The sequence below is a fragment of the Cydia fagiglandana genome, chromosome 12 (assembly GCF_963556715.1).
Source record: "Cydia fagiglandana chromosome 12, ilCydFagi1.1, whole genome shotgun sequence".
Classification (NCBI taxonomy): Eukaryota; Metazoa; Arthropoda; class Insecta; order Lepidoptera; family Tortricidae; genus Cydia; species Cydia fagiglandana.
Genome location: NC_085943.1, coordinates 18,621,980 through 18,642,090, shown reverse-complemented (window position 1 = coordinate 18,642,090; position 20,111 = coordinate 18,621,980). Strand labels below are relative to the sequence as shown.

Below are 20,111 nucleotides of genomic sequence, written 5' to 3'. Positions count from 1 at the left end.
TATAATTTCAACAAACAGATAATAGAAATTGCAAGAACTAAAAGAAATTGCAAAAGTCAATTTGTTCCTATTAGTTAACTCTCCTTGTCCCCGGATTAAGTTTATTTTTGTAATTCTAAGTGTGTTTTTGGTGTACTTTTCTCTCAGTGTACAAACGTAGATTATCTTTATATATAAACGCGAGCGGCTCTGACGGAAAAACCAAAAGAAATTATGCTCAATCGAAAGACCTTGAAAAAATATCACTTTTGAATCGAGAACATGTATCCGCAAAATTCGTATTGTCGCGTATTTTGCATTTAAAAGTGAAAAAATTTCGACAAAGAATGCAAATGTTCAATTTGTTGGTTGACATTTGACAGCTCTATGGTTTCGTTCAGAAATTGTAAATATTTTTACGTCCGTCATGCATGTTGGACAGATTGCTGGTGAGAGTGTGGGTAAGCCTATTTAAAAAAAACGACTACTGTCAGTGTAAGATGACACTGGTGACAGATGACACACAATCATGTTTTTTGTGCATTGATTGACGGGTAAAACCATGGTAAAACCAACACTTTGTGCTTTACCAGTCTGAAATTAAGTTTAATTTTCAGTAAAGGGTCTAAATGTTTGTGACTAACCTAAGCCCTCCTACGTGTACACGCACGACGCAGCTAGCCAACTTTATTGTCACGCGTGCAATACATTATTAAAGGCCAAGTTCGGCCTGGCCAGCCAGGGTTCACGCTAGACAACGTCAACGATTTATTTGGAGTCGCCGTCATCGAAAACGATGAGGAGGAGGAGGACTATACTTACTAACGATGACACGGCACCGCCGCGTAAAACAAACCTATGCCGAAAATCGTGAGTATCTTTAACCGACATAATTGTTTCAATCTTTTATTATTGTTGTCATGTTGTTGACAAATAATTTTGTTACCTGAACAAACCTTGCCACAAAGATTTGTTAGATGTATTTTCCGATATTTTTTTTTTCTTGTATAATAAATTCCGATCGTCTTTTTTCCCTGTATAAAAATTTCCGCACGCCTTTTTTCCCTATAGATATATTTCCTGGTATATTTTTTTTCTTGTATATATAAATCTGAACGCCTTCTTTCCGTATAGACATATTTTCCGATAGATTTATTTTCTTATACACAAATATCTGAACGCCTTCTTTCCCTGTATTTTTGTTGTTTAACGAAAAATTTCATGGTCATTCATTTTACTAGGGGCAAAACTTCTTATTTGCTTGGACCCTGTTTGCAATCTTGTGTGGAATATTTTGTGTATCATGGTTAGTTATCTTTAAAGGAATTTTACCAATCAGTAATCAAATCAAACGAGTGAAACGTTGTACTTAGTTAGGCACTTGACAGAAGTACGCCTATTAATCCTCTATACAGTTTATACGTGTAGATAACTTTCTGTCTATTTAGTTTATTACATGTTTGTCTTTGACTTTGTAATTGTCATTTATTGTTACTTCATTATCTTCGCCTTGAATTTAATTTTGTAAGTACGAACAAATTGTGAAAATGGAGCCTGCTGGCCCCAGTGAAGTAAATGTTCAGTTGAAGTTTATTGAGAGTAGTCACGGCGGCGAAATTTTGATTCGTGGTGGCTATAGATACCATCATAAAAGGTGTAACAAAAGTGGTACATCGGTCTGGACGTGTGCTAGAAGTATTTGTAAAGGTTCGGTGGTATTGGACGGCAATCATTCAAAAATAATAAGAGAAACCTACCATAGTTGTGTTCCCGACTTCGAAAGTATCGACATTGAACAAAGTCTCATAGATTTAAAAAAAAAAGTTTCCACTGATTACCGACCAATACCACAAATTTGGAAAGAAGAAATGGCAAAGTATATGTCCGAGCCCTACGCTGACAAATTACCATCTTTTTATCAAAATAGAGACTGTCTTTACAAACACCGGCGTGCCCAATGGGCCAAAGTTAATGTACAATCTTGTGACGACGTACAGCTACCAGAAGAGTTAGCCAAAGACTTTTTATGCACAAATAAAGGCGGCATACTGATTTTTATAACACCTGACTCCCAAAACAATTTAAAAAATATAGAAAATTTCTTCATGGATGGGACGTTCAAAATTACCCCCAAACCCTATGTTCAATTATACACAGTTCACGGAGACATCGGGAGCGACTTGGAGTTCACAAAAATGGTACCATTTTTTTTCGTATTACTGCCTAACAAAAAGCAGCGAACCTATGAAATGATGTTTCAATCAATTAAAGAACTTGTGCCTAACTTCAATCCAAAAAATGTTAAAGTGGACTTCGAATTAGCTGCCAAGAATGCCCTGCAAATTGTATTTCCTTCAACGAAAATAACTGGTTGCTATTTTCATTTCTCCAAGGCAGTATGGACAAATGCAGGCGAATTCGGTATTTGCAACAGTCGGGACGGCTGCATTTACGTCAGAAAATGTGTTCAGTTAGCTCACCTACCTAATTCGAAAATTATGGAAGGTTGGTTCGGTTTACAGGCGAAAGCACCGGCCATCAACAATATTGGAACTTTTAATGAATATTTAGAGGGTCAGTGGTTCACGTTTAAAAATATAGATTTACTGTCATGCTACAACCACCGCCACCGCACGACTAATGTCGTCGAAGGGTGGCATAGTAAACTAAACAAAACGATAAGAAATGATTTAAATTTATTACATTTCATATGGACACTTAAAGAAGAAGCAATTTCGCAAGACTTTAAATTTAGTCAACACGAATTAAACCATGACGTGTATCGCAAGAGGGCTCGAAAATATATCGAAATTGACAAGAAAATTCAAAGAATTGTTAATGCTATGTTAGTTGGTGACATAACCTTAGATAGGTGCATAGATAAGTTGTCATACTTAAAATACTGACTTTCCTTAAGTTTAAACATTAATTACAAGCAGCTTATTTTTCAAACTTGTCCGGTCACATTGCCGCGGTGCCGTGTGTCTAGATTAAGCTTTTTTTGTTGACAATAAGTATCATTTAAGTTAAGTTTAATAATATTGTGTGAGATATGCGTGAAATGCTTCTCTCTATTGTTTATCTATTTTATACACTGTGCCCGTTAATAACCCGAAAGATTCTAACCACTTATTATCGTTAGACTAGGCGCCACAGTGGTAAAATCGTCTTTGTACGGGCATATTTCATTGAGTTACAATAATTTTTATGTTTTTTTTTAATTGGCATTAACTCCGGAACTCAGGCGAATTTGACCTAAAGTCATATAATGTTTTTTCCTTTCTTTTGACCTCAGGAATGCTTGTTATGAATCTTTCGGGTTATTGACGGGCACGGTGTATATGATGTTTAATTCAAAATTGGATTTAGAATAAATGCTTAAAAAATATCGCCGTCGATTTTTACTAACTTTTTACAGGATTATCATGTATGTATTACAAAGTTCAGAGAACTTCAAACAATGTATTACCGAAGTGTAAGCATTTTTTTTTGATGTAGGTACAAAAAAACCTAACCTAGTAGATTAATAAAATAACCTAATCAGGGGCCTTATTCTACTTTGGTTTTACACCTATTGTACAGACGACCACAGAGCTGAGTGACCATTGAAGACAAACTGTCAAAAACTGTCTCTGTCCCGCACGTGACATTAATATGTAAAATCTATATTCATCTCTTTTTACAGTTTCTCAGTTCCGTCTTTAATGGTCATATAGGAGTGTGGCCGTGTGTACAGTCGAGTTTAATAGACAATAAAGACGTTAAAATAGACAAGGCACTAAAGTGTACTGTAGAGTGGGGGGGGATCGTCCTACCGTCAACCTACTAACTTAGCTCCACTTTCACATCTGACATTCATGTTTTTAATATATGGGGGATATTCTATTATTTAAACATTTAACGTGCCAGCACACGATTAAAACCTAAAAAGTACACATTTATGAACTTGACTGTACCTAATCTTATTCTTTATACCTAACTCTAATGCCTGTGCCTTTACTATAAAAGTCAATAAAATCCGTCACAACATCGGTAAAACTCTGATTTGATTTCAATCGGAATACGACGGCACCCGAAGTGTCAATCAATTATTGTTTTAAATGAGTGACATTTTCATATCCATTAATATGGAATTTTATTATTCAGTGTCAAATGTCAAACCGTTTCGTTTCGTTCGTTTGTCGGGTACTAGGGCCGTTTCTCGAAAAGTTGTAACTAGTACCTTGTGAACGTCCCTTTCAAACAATATGAATAGAAAAGAGACTACCGCAAGTAATATTAGGTACCTACTTACTAACAAGCTTTCTAGAAACAGGGCCTTTGGACGCTGACTGAAACAGCACGCTAAATACGAACTTTTTCGATAAAACACGATGGAAAGTAATTATGCACTACATCTGTATCAACTTTTATGTTGTAGTGTAAGTAGGTAGTAACGTAAACGGGCAAAATTGCGAACATGCGAATACATATTATATAATTTTCTATCAAGAATCATATCTATTTTAAAATTTCTGATCAGGAAAAAAGACAGCCGGGAATTTGTCCCCTAGTAAAATTAAGGACTATAAAATATTGCATTATGTTAAAAAAATACAGGGAAAGAAGGCGTTCAGATATTTGTGTATAAGAAAATAAATCTATCGGAAAATATGTCTATACGGAAAGAAGGCGTTCAGATTTATATATACAAGAAAAAAAATATACCAGGAAATATATCTATAGGGAAAAAAGGCGTGCGGAAATTTTTATACAGGGAAAAAAGACGATCGGAATTTATTATACAAGAAAAAAAAATATCGGAAAATACATCTAACAAATCCACACATGTATCCATGAATAATTATTATTATTTTATGTAGCTACTTAATATGTATAAACTCTTTCTATCACCCAAAAAAAATGTGAAATTATTCCTTGCACCATTTCACTATCCCGGGTTAGGCCGGGTTGAGTGGTTAAACCTGGAGTTAAGTTACCATGGTTACCAGTACAGTTTGACACTGTTAGGCTCAGTTGCACCATTCCACTAACCTGGGGTTAACCGGTTAAATCTGGAGTTACCATGATTACCAGTACAATTTGACATTGGGTTAACGGTTTGACCGCTTAGCCCCGGGATATTGAGATGGTGCAAGTGGGCCTTCACGACAGAATAAATAATAGTACTAGATGCAGAAGACTCACTCTCTAACAAAACGTGTCTGTTACGATCAGCACAGATATGGCCGCTAGGTGGCGACAGCGCCACGCACGGCTTATGGCTTTCCCCAAAATTAGGGCGGAACGGATGTACTTTTAGCTACCTGTAGCAAAGCGACGAAATCACGGAGTGAGCCACGCCTGCCTTCACGGTTTAAATGCTTAACCCCGGGTTAGTGGGATGGTGCAAGTGGCTCTAATCTTCCCTTCCAGTAAATTGTACTATTTTTATGTAAGATATATTTTTTGTAAATTCAAGTAAAAATAAATAAAAATAACGTCAGCATGTCTTTTTATAAATCGTCAGGTGAATTGAGATGAAATTGTACTCACAACTTCCATACTGACATTTTAGTGCCATGATGGGTGGATGAAATTTGGGTTCCCTCCTTTGAGATGGAAAAGTGGGTTAGTCCGTTAGGGGCTATTCATAAATTTCGTCATTTCAAATAAGGGGGAGGGGGTCTGGACATCGGATGATGCTAGCATGACGTAGGAGGAAACGGGGTCATTCGAAGCATGATTTTTGGATGATTTTAGGGGGAGGGGGGGTCAAAAATTCAAATATGGTCAAATACGATGACGTAATTTATGGACAGCCCCTTAGGTGAGAGGTACAGAACCGAAATGCAACAAGTAAGCAGGTTAGGTTAGAACTGCTGCCTTTACAGAACAGAACTACGACCAGAAAAGTGGGTTAGGTTAGGTTTGAACTGCAAACCTTGAAGAACTGAACTGCTACCAGAAAAGGGGGTTAGGTTAGGTTGGAACTGCGATCCTTATAGAACCAAACTACTAACAGAAAAGTGGGTGAGGTTAGGTCAGGTTATTTAACCTAACCCACTTTGGGTTGGTTGGATGGGTGCATGAAATTATGAAATTTGGGTTCCGTCCTTTGAGATTGAAAAGTGGGTTAGGCCGTTAGGGGCTATTCATAAATTACGTCATTTCAAATTAGGGGGGGGGGGTCTGGACATCGGATGATGGCAGCTTGTCGTAGGAGGAAACGGGGTCATTCGAAGAATTTTCGAATTTTTGGATGATTTTAGGGGGGGGGGGCAAAAATTGACAAAGAACGATTACGTTAGGCCCGGTTATTTAAATATCAGTTACTACAATCACTATAGAGGTTACTATAATCACTATAGAAATGCAAAAAAAAACATTTTAAATCATTTTCGAACTAAACCTGCAATAAACCGGGCTCTTGAAAATGTTGGCAATGATTCTTCGGGCAAACATTATTAAGGTCAACTAAAAAGGGGAAAGATCGAGGTTTTAATAAACGCATAAGTATAAAGTTTTCGGAGATGGGATAGGTAACCGCCGCCTTGATAAACGTTTAGTCTAAAATGAAATAATTATTTAATCCAGAATGAGTATTATCTTTTATTATACCCGAGCGAAGCCGGGTTCTCATCTAGTTTAATATAAACAGGCTAGCCTTATATGCTCGATAAAAAATTCATTCCCCCTTAGGTTTTCACCGCTCCGAAGGCTTCATCTCCCGCAGCCCTTGAGCGAGCGATCTATTCATGGCCGCTTGTCCAAGTTTCCGAGTACCCTCCTATACCTCTCGACACTTGTTCACAAACGATTTTCTATTCGCCATAGAGTATCTCAGTAGGTTTGTCCAGTATTATTTGATCGCCGTAATATATCAGAAAATTCGTATTCGGAGATCAGACTACAATGGACAGTTTTCTCCTACTGTCTGTTAACGTTGTGAATTAAAGCAACAAGAGAGTTTTACGTTCGAGACTGAAATTAAGTGAATCATTGATATATTAATGGTTTCTTTGAAAAGCTACTCGTGTACGCTCACGATGTCTTTCGTGGAATCAACCCAAATAATGGCACTTAAAAATTGTTGTTCTGAAGAAGTATTTAGTATTTATGGAATGGTATTCTGTAAATAAAATTATGTATTAAAACTCGACAAAGTCAGGAAATTTTACGGTTCTTTCACTGGCATTTTCCCTCGTAACTGACAAATACTCTTTAAGTTTAATCTCTGTAATTAGTATAAGAGGAATGCCATTACGTTTATTCTTTTGTGAAATTCTTTTATAACACGTAATATAACGTAGTACTTAGGCCTATTTTCAAGCTGATTTCCTATTTATCTAATTGTTGTGCAAAGATATGATTTCGCACACTAGTCGATAAGGTACTATAATCCCCCTTATTCATAATTTTTACGCTTCTGATTTTAAATTATGTTTTATCCCTTTCTGCCAAATAAATAAGTCAAAATGACAGATAAAGACAAACGATTATTAGGTAATTCAAGCCAGTAACTCGTTTATGAATAACGCCGTGACTTTGATCTCGATTCCTCGATAGCTGCTACGCATTATTATTATGTAGGTGTGATAATGATAATACGCGTCGCTTTTACATATAAAACGCTCAGGCCCCGCCCGGAAAACGCGCCTATGTGACGGAACCTTTAGGAATTGCCTCGTGTTCAACAAGGTTCGTACCAAACATTGTAAATTTATTTTCACTGTATCATTATCATTGTTGCTATCAGCGGCATACCTATCAATGTTTACGATTTCAGCTATCTATTGTTGACTCAGATTCGAACAAGCGTTTGTATGATAACCGCGATAACTTGCCCGTGCAATATGATAACAGTCTATGACGTAAGTACCTAGGCCCTAGGTCCTGGAACAAGAAGCATAATACTATAACAATAGTGTAAAATTTCTTGTATTTTTTTGTTGGGAATTTATGGCCTGGATGCCATTTAAGCCAAATGACATAGATACAGGCAACCTATGCTCGCTTATAGCTCGTCGAGCGTGCCTTTGTGCTCTGCGTAATATAAAAAAAATATGCCGTTCAGAAATGTGGAACCGATACCTTGCTTATATTGACTCCAGTCATCAATAAAAAGCTGGCGCCGGCGCGAGCGGTGGGTGTGTCCAACGTGACGGCCTTTGTAAATTATAATCATCAGTATTCACTACAACAGCAACACTTGCCTTGTATTCTCATGCTTGTTAGGTTGTGTTCTCACATTGTCCAGTATAGTAAGACCTTATGATGTGTTTTTATTGGATGGTACAGTTACACTGGTGCGCTCGAGCGATGGAATCATTCGCGCTCGCAAAGCAATTGGAATTGCGACTTTAACAAAACAACTATTTACGCTTTTGTTTACGATTATGGAGCGTGACTTAACCAACTATATCAAACTCGTATCTCGATAGACACGTTTTAATTTCAACCTTACACCTCGGTATTAAGATTTATATTAAGATTGGATAAGTGAGATGAGAGATTGCGTATGATAACAATTGGAATGTTAGTTGCTGGCGAGGAATTAGAAAATTGAGAGCGACAGTTGTTCCGTTAGATTGATTGTACATCTCCGATAGTGTCAACTACCTGATGAATACGCCGTTGTACTTTGATGCCAAAACGCATAAATATAGCTTTATGTAAGTTGAATACGGCAGCGTGGAGAGCGGACAAGAATTGTGCCTTGAATTAAACAAATATACAACTCTATTAGAAACAGCGTTCAAAACTCTTTGAACGCTATTTCTGCTATTAACATATAAAGATGCTGATGAGAGCATGAACGCTGGTGACTTCCACCGCTGATCTTCCGATGGTGACGATGAGGCATAATGCTGAGATGAGACCATTTCGTGACACTTTCTCCTTCATATGTTTTCTGCTTTGTATAATTTTCTCTTCTGTGTTTATGCTTACGAATACATTATTTTTATAAGAGTGAACACTTGTGTATAGTCGGCACTCGGAACCCATTCCAATGATTGCCAAAACTATAGACGCTAATGTATTGTATTTTAGGTGCCAATAAAAAGGCGTTTTATCTTTTTAACTAGATTCAGTCTAGCTAAAGTATCCTGTGAATGCGCTCAGCCAAACAATAGCGGTTTGCATTTGTGCCCACTGCAGCAGTTCTTACAGTTACCCGTTAAATTTTACGTGCAATCATAAACCTTAAGCCTTTAACAACATGCACTATAATTCGAAGAGAACTGAAACCGTTAAATTACATTTATCAATGCGATCTTCAACTCTAAAGCTATAACAACAAGGGCTATAATTCAGAGAGTATTGCACGGGTCACGGGTCGCGGTCGAGATACTGTTACCGGTACCGGTTGACATTAACTTTGACACTTGTTCAGCTTTTTACGTTTGGTCTAGTTATTTCAGACAATGATATTCTGTTTGAATTTGGTTCAGTGATTTCAGCATTCATGAAGAATTAGGTGCTCCATTGTCTCATTTTGATTTCAGTTTAATGTTTGCGTTGCCAGTAATATCTTAAGTTACATACTTAGTTTTTTTAAAGTTAAAGTTGTTACATCATCATCACCGATTAACTAATCAAATGATGATCGAATCTAAAATTGGTAATAACACAAAACATTGACGAGAGTTGTCATGAGTTATGTACACAAGTGCGATAGTATTTTTTTTTTATTGGGTAGTGATCCGAATTTAAGTTTAGGGATGGAAAGTAAAATTTATCTAGAGCAAAAATAAGGACGTGGAATGATCCATTTCATACAACAGTCGACACCGTCGCTGTATACAATAACCCTCCGGGGTTCTCTGCAAATTTAACATTGAGCCCGTGGCCTGCTTGTTATCGCGGTTCGATCGCCCGAACCACAACTCACAAACATACATTGTATGTAAATCACCTAATAACCTTAATTCCTAAGTGGGTCTAGAATATCCTCGGATGACTCAGCTTCCCGCCCAACGGGTCAATCAGCCGACCTATTTGATTAAATAAATAACAAAGTACCAAGTTTGAGGAACCAGACGTCCGCCTTATTGTATCGATTCCGTACCTCATTTGCATTTCCTGTCACTGCATGGAAATAGAAGTGACGCATCAGGCCCCACGGGTATGAAACGACAATGAAAGTTCAACTTTCTCAGGGTTAATCATAGGCAACCATCGCTTTGTCATATCGAATCATGAATAGGTGGTTCCCTACCTATTTATACAGTGGCAGCTTATATCGAATTATGAATAGGTAATAATAATTAATCATAATTTAGCCATTTAATTCCAATAGAAAACGGTACATCATGCATGATTCATTTTAAAAACATTAATTACTATTTACATTTTTCAGTAAAATTATCTAATTATGATCTAGTTTCACGTAACTATATTATTTTATATAAATTTTTGCGATTATATTATATGTACATTTAATATCTTATTGAAATATTTATTATTTTTTATTGCGATTATAATAATTTAAATTCTATTGGATGTTCATTTATGGACATAGGCCTCCTCCATACTATGCCATAATTCTCGATCGGTGGCGGCACGGGTCCATGTAACGCCGGCCACAGCCTGAATGTCGTCTCTCCTCCATGAATAGGTAAGGAACCTATATTGCAGGTTTATACACACAGTGGTGTGAGCGTTAAACATAATATTTATACCAATATGTGGTCTCAATCTTCCTTCTGGTGTTTCATAGTTCCATAATCCGGAGAAAATCCAGTTAAAAGAATTTTGAATATTCCCGCTACTGAATCTTAGTTCATTTAGTCGAAATATCGTACGACAAGTAACAATTTTAATGGTGAAAAATCTAACGTTTCTGCTTTACAACAATTCCGTGCCTAATGCCTGGTGTTCGACATTGGTGAAGGCGGTGAAGGTAATAATATGATTGAATTGCATTGCAACTCTCTTCCGATTGAAAATTGTTTAAATTACGTTACAGTAATCAAGTACATACTACGCTACGTACGTACGCTTGCGAGGATATGGAGTGTTTTCCGTAGTCAACAGTCAAGGCGGGTTTCATGACTTTAGTTAAGAAGCGTATTCTGCCATATTTATCTTGTGACTTCTTCACCGAATTGAATCAAATCATTTTTAATTAATGATATAATTTAGAGCCGGCGAAGCGAAGTGAGCACACCCGTTCGTCTTCAATGCCCCTTGGACGGTTTGGGATCTCCTGCTGTATTGTATTCAACCATTTTGCGTATAACGTGTCCAAAGATTCCTCGTCGGTATATGCCGGAACCACACTGTTATCATCGATTTTACACATATGTTACGCAGGTTTCATATTATTAACGTTAATCCTCTCGCGATCGCGTTCTCGGGATCTGATTTTTCCAAATATTTACCACAAACAAACAAACCTGTCCAGCGAAGTCTAACTAGCTCATTCATCTCTGTTACTCTGCAACACTGTCATTTAACCGCTCTTAATTAATACAATCGATACCGATTTACATATTTATGGGATCGAGTGATTAATTGATGTCTTATTTATACCTAGTGGTAATAGTAGTGTAGTATTTCATCATGGTTCGTGAGTTGCCCTTTAATTACAATGATATAATTATAATCAGTGGTTTGTCTTGAGTTTTATTGCTCTTATCAGGATTCCGTACGTAAAATAGTCTTTTTTTGTCAGTCCACTACAGATTGAATCTTTTTAAATCCAGAGTGAATAGACATCTTTTAGGTAAGCAGGTTCCATCCTAGACTACATCGGCACTTACCATCAGGTGAGATTGTGGTCAAATGCTTACCTTTTTCTAATAAAAAAAAAGTGCATGTCGCCTTACCGAGGAACACAGGTACCGAGGAGTCTTACGTGTACATATATGGTTTGAGTTGAAACTGAGTAGTTATGCTCATGGCATATTATGTCTTTATATTTATAGGATTTATTTACCACGCTCATTTAGATTACTTTTGAAGATGTCAAAATCAAGTTAATCAATTTGAAGCGAATACTAGGAACGATATCGCAGTCAAGATAAAATCTTGTGAACTGATCATTAATATAAGAAACACAACATAAAATTATATAAGAAGCAGTTTTGGGCTTCCAATAATCGAAATTGCAATTTTATGCCAACTTTGGCGCATCCTAGTTGGATGAACCCGTTACCCATAAACGGTACTCATTCTTTACTTATTTTCATGCTTAGCGCCTTTGCACTGTAGCAAATGGAACAATGATCTAATTGTTTAATAGTAATTAAATCAAATAAGGATTATTTGCTATTTCCAATTCTGTAGGTCAGTGGGTATGATAATTCCGTTATAACAATGATATTATTGTTTTATTTGACTGACGGCCTCTTTAGCCTAGTTCTGGAGCCGTCAAACTGTGCCTCTTTCGATTTACCTAATAAAAAGCCATTAATAAGGTAAATGAGATTGATTCTTATTTAGTTTAGTTCCTTTGATAGTTCATAGGGATTCTGCTGATGAATCTGGTGGGCCTGTGCGTTCCGATGTACCTATATGTTTTCTAATTACCTATTTATAACCATCGTTCACTTCACACCTGATAAGTCGTAAACATAATTATAAAGACTCAAATTATAGTTCGTTTTTTTTAGCATTAGAAAGAAGGTAAACAATCTTGATGTGTCTTTTAATTGAAAAACACATTTTAAAAACAGGCCATTTCAGGCAAATATGTAACAATTATGAATCTAATAGGATCATTTATATTCTTTTGCTTTCATAAGTAATAGTTTTAGATTTTTAAAAAGCGTTTTTCAATTAAAAGACATGTCAAGATCGCTAACCTTCTTGCAAGTTCTTTCTAATGCTAAAAAAAACGAACTATAGGTGACGAGGTAAGGTGGTGAGGTTTGTCACAAAAATAGGCGGCAAATCTGAAAAATGTTTGCGCGCCGACATCGCCCCTACAATTCTTAATTTCTTGCCTTTTTCTACTGACAACCAAAGCTCATTTGCCAGGGTATAAAAGTGTTGCTGTTAGGTATTAAATCGTTTTAATATCAATAGTAAACAACCTATTGAAGGTAAGGTTCTAGTGCACACATTTCTTAGATAACGATACACTTATCTATATTTTTTGGGGGACTTGAAATTCAACTTGTCTTTCTACCACATTTCTCATTACGAAATACCTTTATTATCCATGTCTTACAACTATACTTGCGTAAATGGTAATGCAACAAAGCGATTGTGCCTCGCGTTTCGTCCGCCACGTGGGAATTGACTTTGACCCCCATTCGTTATCGGTGCTTTATTTAACATTACCATAGCGCTTTGTTTATTGTCGGACCTGCGAATATGGCTCGTATGGCCCCAATCTTATCTCGTGTGATCCCATTGTTACCAAGCATAGTTAGGCGCCAATATGCGCCACTGGGTGCGTTCTTCTATTACACGTTTCAAGGAAACTTATGTAGGATTTCACAGAAATGTTTCTGATTTTTTGGAATATTTCCGTGCAATATGACGCTCTGTAGGCTTTGGCTTTACATTTACGCGAGTTGTCCTGGACGTGTAATTCGATTGAACTGGACCTCTGTAATCTCTTGACTAGTACTGTGTTGCGAATGCAACGTTTTAGGTACGGGATTGTAGAAGCTTACAGAATGTTTCGCTTTCGCGAAATACTTTTTGGGTATTTCCTGTTTGTAATGACTAACTGATTGGCAATCTTATCGAGTATAATTTCCAAAAAAATCATACTTTTGGTACAGATACGTTATCTACCTGTAGTTTAGTTTATAAATACAACCTTGAAAACGTCAAGGATATCTGACTCACAGGTACGTATGAACAGGGTACCTTTTCACATTTTTTGCCGAGAAATTTATTTTTGTGTAATATTTATCGGTGATACTAATTCGTCAACAACCTAAGTATTCTGTCAGATGACCTCCAATCCGAAAGAAGGAAACCACGCTTAACGTAGGCAGGACTTTTTAAGTTCATCGAAACTATTAGAACCGCCGACGCGATGCCTTTCCATTTCTACGAAGCCGTAGGACTAGAAATGTATGGAGGCGTCAGGCTCCAAACCATACATCAACTATTGTCTTCAACTTTCTCCGTGGACGCGCACAATACAGGCTATGAGGTGAAATCGGTACAATTGCTATGCCGAACTGATACCAATGACCTCGTATTGGGTGATTCATGAGGTCGAAATCCTTCGTAAAGTATGATTGACCCGTAAAAAACAGTGAAAAAATGTAGACTACCGTTGTGTTCACATTTGACAGGTATGTAGAATGGAATTAAATATTGATATTGCTACAATACTATTTTATTTTCCCTTTATTTTTCGTCTTAAGTTAGGTTATTTATAATATGAATATAAAAGTAAAATATAAAAACACTTACAAAACAATAAAAAATACCATATTATTGTTAGGTTAGATGCTCTTCTGAAATCAGAATCACAGGGGGCATTGCAGAAAAATTTAGGGTGAGACGCATTTTTTTAAACATTTTTTAACGCTTGATTACTTAGCTCTAAATTCAATGGTATATGTATAATACAGATTCCTGCAGGTTATTAAGGTAGCTGCTGCAATACTTGTCACAACCTCGATAAAGTAATAGTTATTTGTTTTACAAGGGGGGCAAAGTTGTTGTTTAACCGCTCTTGCTAAGATTGATACCCGAGCAAGCGAAAGAGTCCAAAATTGAACCACGAGCGTAGCGAGTGGTTCGAAAATGGAATCTTGAGCGTTGCGAGGGTTTCAAAGCACGAGGGTTAAACAAAATTTGCCCCCGAGTGAAACACAAAATTTTTCACCACACCAACCTGAAGCAAATATTAAATGTAAAATATCAAACAAAATCAAACCAAATCAAATCCAAATGAATGTTATTAAAAATTTATCATCCAAAATCATCATTTAAAAGTCAATTCTACCAGCAAACATAAGAAAACAACTCAAAATTTGCATTTGATTTCTTTGCCTCACATGTGAATTACTGATAGCAAAGTGCAACTTTGCTATCCGTTTTTGAAGTACAAAGTAAGCCTTTCCGAGCTGGTGTGGTGAAAACCTTTTTGTGGAATACCCCTCATGCTTAATTCGATTTTTAATGTTGACAACTTGACGTTAGTGTGACAACTTGATGAATGACTATAATTAATCAGATGGCAATGAGAATAAGAAAGGACTCCACACTGGCATAAACAACGCTTATCTATGATAAATGATTGACAAGCAGTTTATGGGAGTGTCATAATCAATATCATCATATTGTACAGAGTGTACTAAAGATAAACCAACATAGTCACAGTGGCTCTAGCCACCTGTATTTGTACAAGTTTTTAGATTTAAAAAAAAACATATTTATTAGCGTTAAGGTGGTGTTTAAGCTGTACCTCCTGTCCCGTGCCCGCGCCACCAGCGAAGACTCAAGTCATCCTATGTTCACTTGTAATATACTTACCTATAGGTACATATAAGAAAGGGCTACGCTGGGAAGGTAGGACAGTGCAAAATTATGTACCTGCTTTGATGCACTTATAAAAAGAGCGAGCTCATCGCCAACAAACTGCCCCGCAGTTTGGCAAATCTTTGTATTGTGGCACGCAATTACGCATATTTTATATTTCCATGTTATTTTCAATAAAACATATTTAGGTGCCCATGCGCTGGACATTAGTTTCCACCACTAATTGTCGCCACCACTGTATGCACATGTGTATGTAATGTAGATTACACTTACCATGATCATTAGTTCCATCATTTCTTATCTGAAACATGTCAAATTATATTTGACTCGGTCCTCTTGACACTAAAAACTTTGAGAACCCTCTTATTACAGTGCTCTTCCTGTCCACAGTACCATCGCCTACACCGTTACTTGACAATGAGAAAGAGTCTTGCTGTTAGTACAGTCAGCTTCAGAAGTAGCTAAGCGGGTGAGCGGTCGAAATTTGCCTTCACATGCAAGAGCATTGTTTAGTTTAGAGAATAATAATTCTCTAAACTAAACAGTAAAGATGTGTAATTTCATTTTGAACACCGTCCGCTTAGCAACTTCTGCTTCTGACTGTACTTCATTAACTGTGCACCTGGACTGTGCACGTGATGATGAAGGGACAGTCAGGCTGCCTTTCCACTGAGATCGAGATGAGAGACATGAGGGAATCAGTCAATGGCATGGTAGCAATGGTTGTAATCCTTTTATTTCTCCGGTCCGTTGTATTACAGCCAATGCTATTGGAAAGGCAGCCCAGTTAATCAAATGCAAGCCAATGCAAATAATAAATTCGCTATCAGTCTGGCGTAACTTGGGCATTACCGCTCTCTTATGTCAGCTGTGTGACAAACCTGCAGTGAAACCGCAGCGAAAGTGTTTACGCAATGCACCCGACGCTAATCACTGAATCAGTGCAAATTGTGCACCTCCATGCCACTGTTGCCCTCCAATACGGCACATTTTCCTTTGACAGGGCATCAACAATTATGCGTTACTCCAGTGTCAATAGGCACGCCCGTATTTTACATTTCACTGGTTCAATTAGAACAGCATCAAGAGAAACAAATGGTTTCTTTAAATCTACACTTTATTCATCCTGTTACAAGGTTCAAAGTGACTTCTAAAGGACTTTGCTCAACTGCACTGAACTGTTGCATAATAGATTTGCTGCTCGTAATTTTATCATTTACATATATTTTCCTAGCGTATTAATTTGTTTTGTCACGAAAGGGTTTCTCTTGAAAGCGGTAATTAGATCAGTTTTATGAGATTATTATAGATCATCGTGATTTGATTGCCTTGTATTGTTTAGTATCTTGTTGCCATGAGCCATGAACTTAATAGTCAAGGAATTTGATTTCTGTGCCACTTCGTACATAGGTACTTTTCATATTATTGATTGTGAATGCCACAAAGGATTTCATATTACTGTCACTGTGACAACTGACACAAAAATCAATTGCTATGATTTAGAGTATGCAAATTGTAAACCTAAAGAGGTCCAGTTTTCCCAACTGCACTGGATTTGACGAAACCGACTAGCTTTTTTCTTGATCTTCTTAAATACTTAAAATACAATACAAACTTTACTAATACTTGTAGAGCGTATCATAATATATACAAGTCAAATCCTAACGACCATACTGTGATTGACATCGATTTCCGGCCATTACGCAACAGTCTCGGCGTCGTGTCGGACGCGGGCCGCTTTAGAGAGCGCGCGAAAGTCGGCCGGCTAACTGGGCTACTGGGTGACTCATATGCGGGTCCAGTTCAAGCCTAAAATCGCCAAGGTGACGAGGCCGTGTATCCCTTTTGGACGTGCGGGTGAGCCAGTGTAGAAACAATGAGACCTCGACTTTGTTTGCGTTTGATAAGAGACTCTTCTCTAGCCTTCAGCATTCCCTTCATGGGCTCTGGATCGCCCGGAAATGAAATTACTTGTCACTCGAAAGGTAACCGGCCTTTTTCTGTGATGTGATGTCAGTATTGTCAAGTGTCATCTACCAGCAGTTATGAGACAGTCAGTCAGTTATGAGATTTTGTTTTGAAGCAAACCCAACAAGAAATTGTTAAAGGTTAATCATGACGTGTGCAATCGGCTTGCATTTCATTATGGTCGTAAATAAATTATTTACCGGGTAAGTAAAGGTCTTATTAACAAAAAACAAACAAATGATGGTGAGCCCTTTATTTCAAGTTAAGGCGCGGTGTGTAGTAAAATTGCGCTTTTTTGTAACCATATTTACAGACTTTTACAAGGATTTCATGCATTATTTTCTAGTATGTATAACTTTAGTCCTTGAACTACGTTATTGCTTGTCAGAAACACAACGGCTCATTATTTTCTCGATAGAATCTTAAGTTGAAAACATGCTTAAAGCTGTCTTTTGATCCATATTTTAGAAGTACTACGACGAAAATGGATATGAAACTTACCTCATTCGATAGCTTTTAAGTAAATCTATCTTCGTTTTTGCTGGTCCTTTTATCGATACGTTAATCTTTTCATTCATAATTTTATGAATTCAACTTTTGCCTACTAAATTACACCCTACGCGGCAAACCTTGCGCCTATTCCCCGCGCCAGTACGCCCGTGGCCACTGCCAGCGTCGGACCTATGCTAGTTTAGTGGACGTTTCATAAAATGGGTAACCACTGTATAAATATGCAAATATGTTATACACACAATGTTTTTCAACATTCTTACGAAGAAAAGCAAAATAATTCTTAATTACTGTGACATTTCAGACATTCGCCCGTCATATTGTCAATTTATAACAAGTTGGGAAGCAAAGGCACACACCCGTCTAACCAATCCGGAATTCAGTCACGATTGATAAATTGTGTAAACAAATTTTATTAAAGGCTATTTCAAATTGAATCATTTTTAAACATATGTGTACGGGATTCAAATACCTATGTGGGAGTGTTTAGTGTATGGTGGTACCCTTCGAGCAACACCGGCTTCCGAGTGGTACCTAACCATTTCACCGCTTTTAGTTTCCGAGTTACCTACATGCGTTTTAAGGGAAGTGGTCGAAAAATGCCTAAAATGGTTTTGTGTTTAATATTAGGTAAGGTAGAAGTACTAGTGCTCGACGCTGCACTAGTATTCGACATGGGTATAGTGTGTAGCTTTCAAATAGAGCTCGACGGCTAATCCTTTTTTTTATTATGAATGGGCTTACTCATGGCCACAGACTCCTATTGTCTATTGTTAAGTAAAACCGCTCATGCCACGTGCCACAACCACCTGCATAAAAAATACGTACTCCGGTTACTGAGTGCGGCGAGTCGAACGCTACAGAACCAGTCTAAAATGTGTCATCGAGATGACACAAAGGCGCGTTATCGGAGAGCGCACCTACACTGGTTTTTTGAGCGTTGGCCTAGCCGGCGCTCAGGTGCCAAATAAAATAATTAAGACCCTTTTTTGCACGTAAGTAGCACGTGCGGTTTTACTTAACAATAGACAATAGGATTAGCCGTTGAGCTCTATTTGAAAGCTACACACTATACGTTATGTCAAAGTAATATAGGTTAAATTTGAACGGCGACGATCTTTCTGTATTCAAATTTAATTCTTGTCACTTTGACATAAAGTGCCCGTGTCGAATACTAGTGCAGCGTTGTGCACTAGTACTTCTACCTTATTTCCGCCAAGTCCGTACCGTGCTATATGGAAATTTATTCCAAAAAATGCTGTTTTTATATACCACACTGGTGGCAAGCCAGCATACGACCCGCATTCACCATAGCCTATGGACGCCTGCAGCTACGGGGATATGACACATCATGCCAAATGTTGATTGATTTTATATAAAATAAAAGTCCTAATATATAAAATAAGCTTTCATAAGTAATAGTTACTGATTTTTAAAAAGCGCCATTCAATTAAAAGACATGTCTAGATCGCTTACCTTCTTTCAAGTACTTTCTAATGCTAAAAAAAACCAACTACAGTATTCCTCCTTATTTTCAATACCTACTTGCCCGAAATTGACTTCTAGAATTAGACCAAGTCTGCGAAGATTTTGATTACACACGCAGTGCAAGTGTTAATCATAATTTCATGAAGGTTTGTCGTTCAAAATAACACTTGCACTGCGTGTGCAATCAAAATCGTTGCAGAATTTTCTTGGTCTAACTCTATTATATTTTTAAGGTAAGTACTTAAGTACTCATTTCTGTCTCATAGTAATTGGGTATAATTTTATTAGGTTCTTAGTTTGTCGGGGTATACTCTCATATTGTATATAATTTCATTAAGTACTCATTAAATTACGAATTTGCTAATAAACCTTATTCGATATTATTTGCCGGAAAAAATCCCGGAACTGACAAATCAGAATATTCAGAATACCGATGGCGCCAGAATAAGGATGTAGACGTGCTGCGCGGGAATGGTGCGGCGGGGTGCGCGGGGCGCCCGCCCGCCTGTTCTACCACTCGTCTGCTTCACCCCCTCGGAAACGTAAAACTCAACTATAAGAGCGCCTTAATAAACAATACTCGATGGCAAAAAGAGACTCAATTTTGGAATTAATCAGTGGTGCAAACCGTTCTATTTCTTAAAGTTGCTACAGTCAAATGGGACTCTTTTGAAAATGTTTTCAACGGTGTACTTTCGTTTGGGCCAAATACGTTTCGCCAAATT

At 37.3% G+C, this 20,111-nt stretch overlaps 2 protein-coding genes across 2 annotated transcripts in view; both read left to right on the top strand.

The window, feature by feature from the left end:
- LOC134669690 (protein fem-1 homolog CG6966) overlaps window positions 1–20,111 on the top strand; it is a 108,580-nt gene that overhangs the window by 49,130 nt on the left and 39,339 nt on the right. The gene's annotated exons all lie outside the window — the stretch shown is intronic.
- LOC134669686 (uncharacterized) lies at window positions 1,404–4,186 on the top strand. The gene has a single exon (XM_063527362.1). It carries the CDS (start codon window positions 1,527–1,529, stop codon window positions 2,883–2,885), a length of 1,359 nt encoding a protein of 452 aa, XP_063383432.1. The 5' UTR covers window positions 1,404–1,526; the 3' UTR covers window positions 2,886–4,186.

Excerpts from the sequence above, each read along its gene's own strand:
- LOC134669686 (XM_063527362.1), top strand. The coding sequence starts at position 1,527 with ATGGAGCCTGCTGGCCCCAGTGAAGTAAATGTTCAGTTGAAGTTTATT.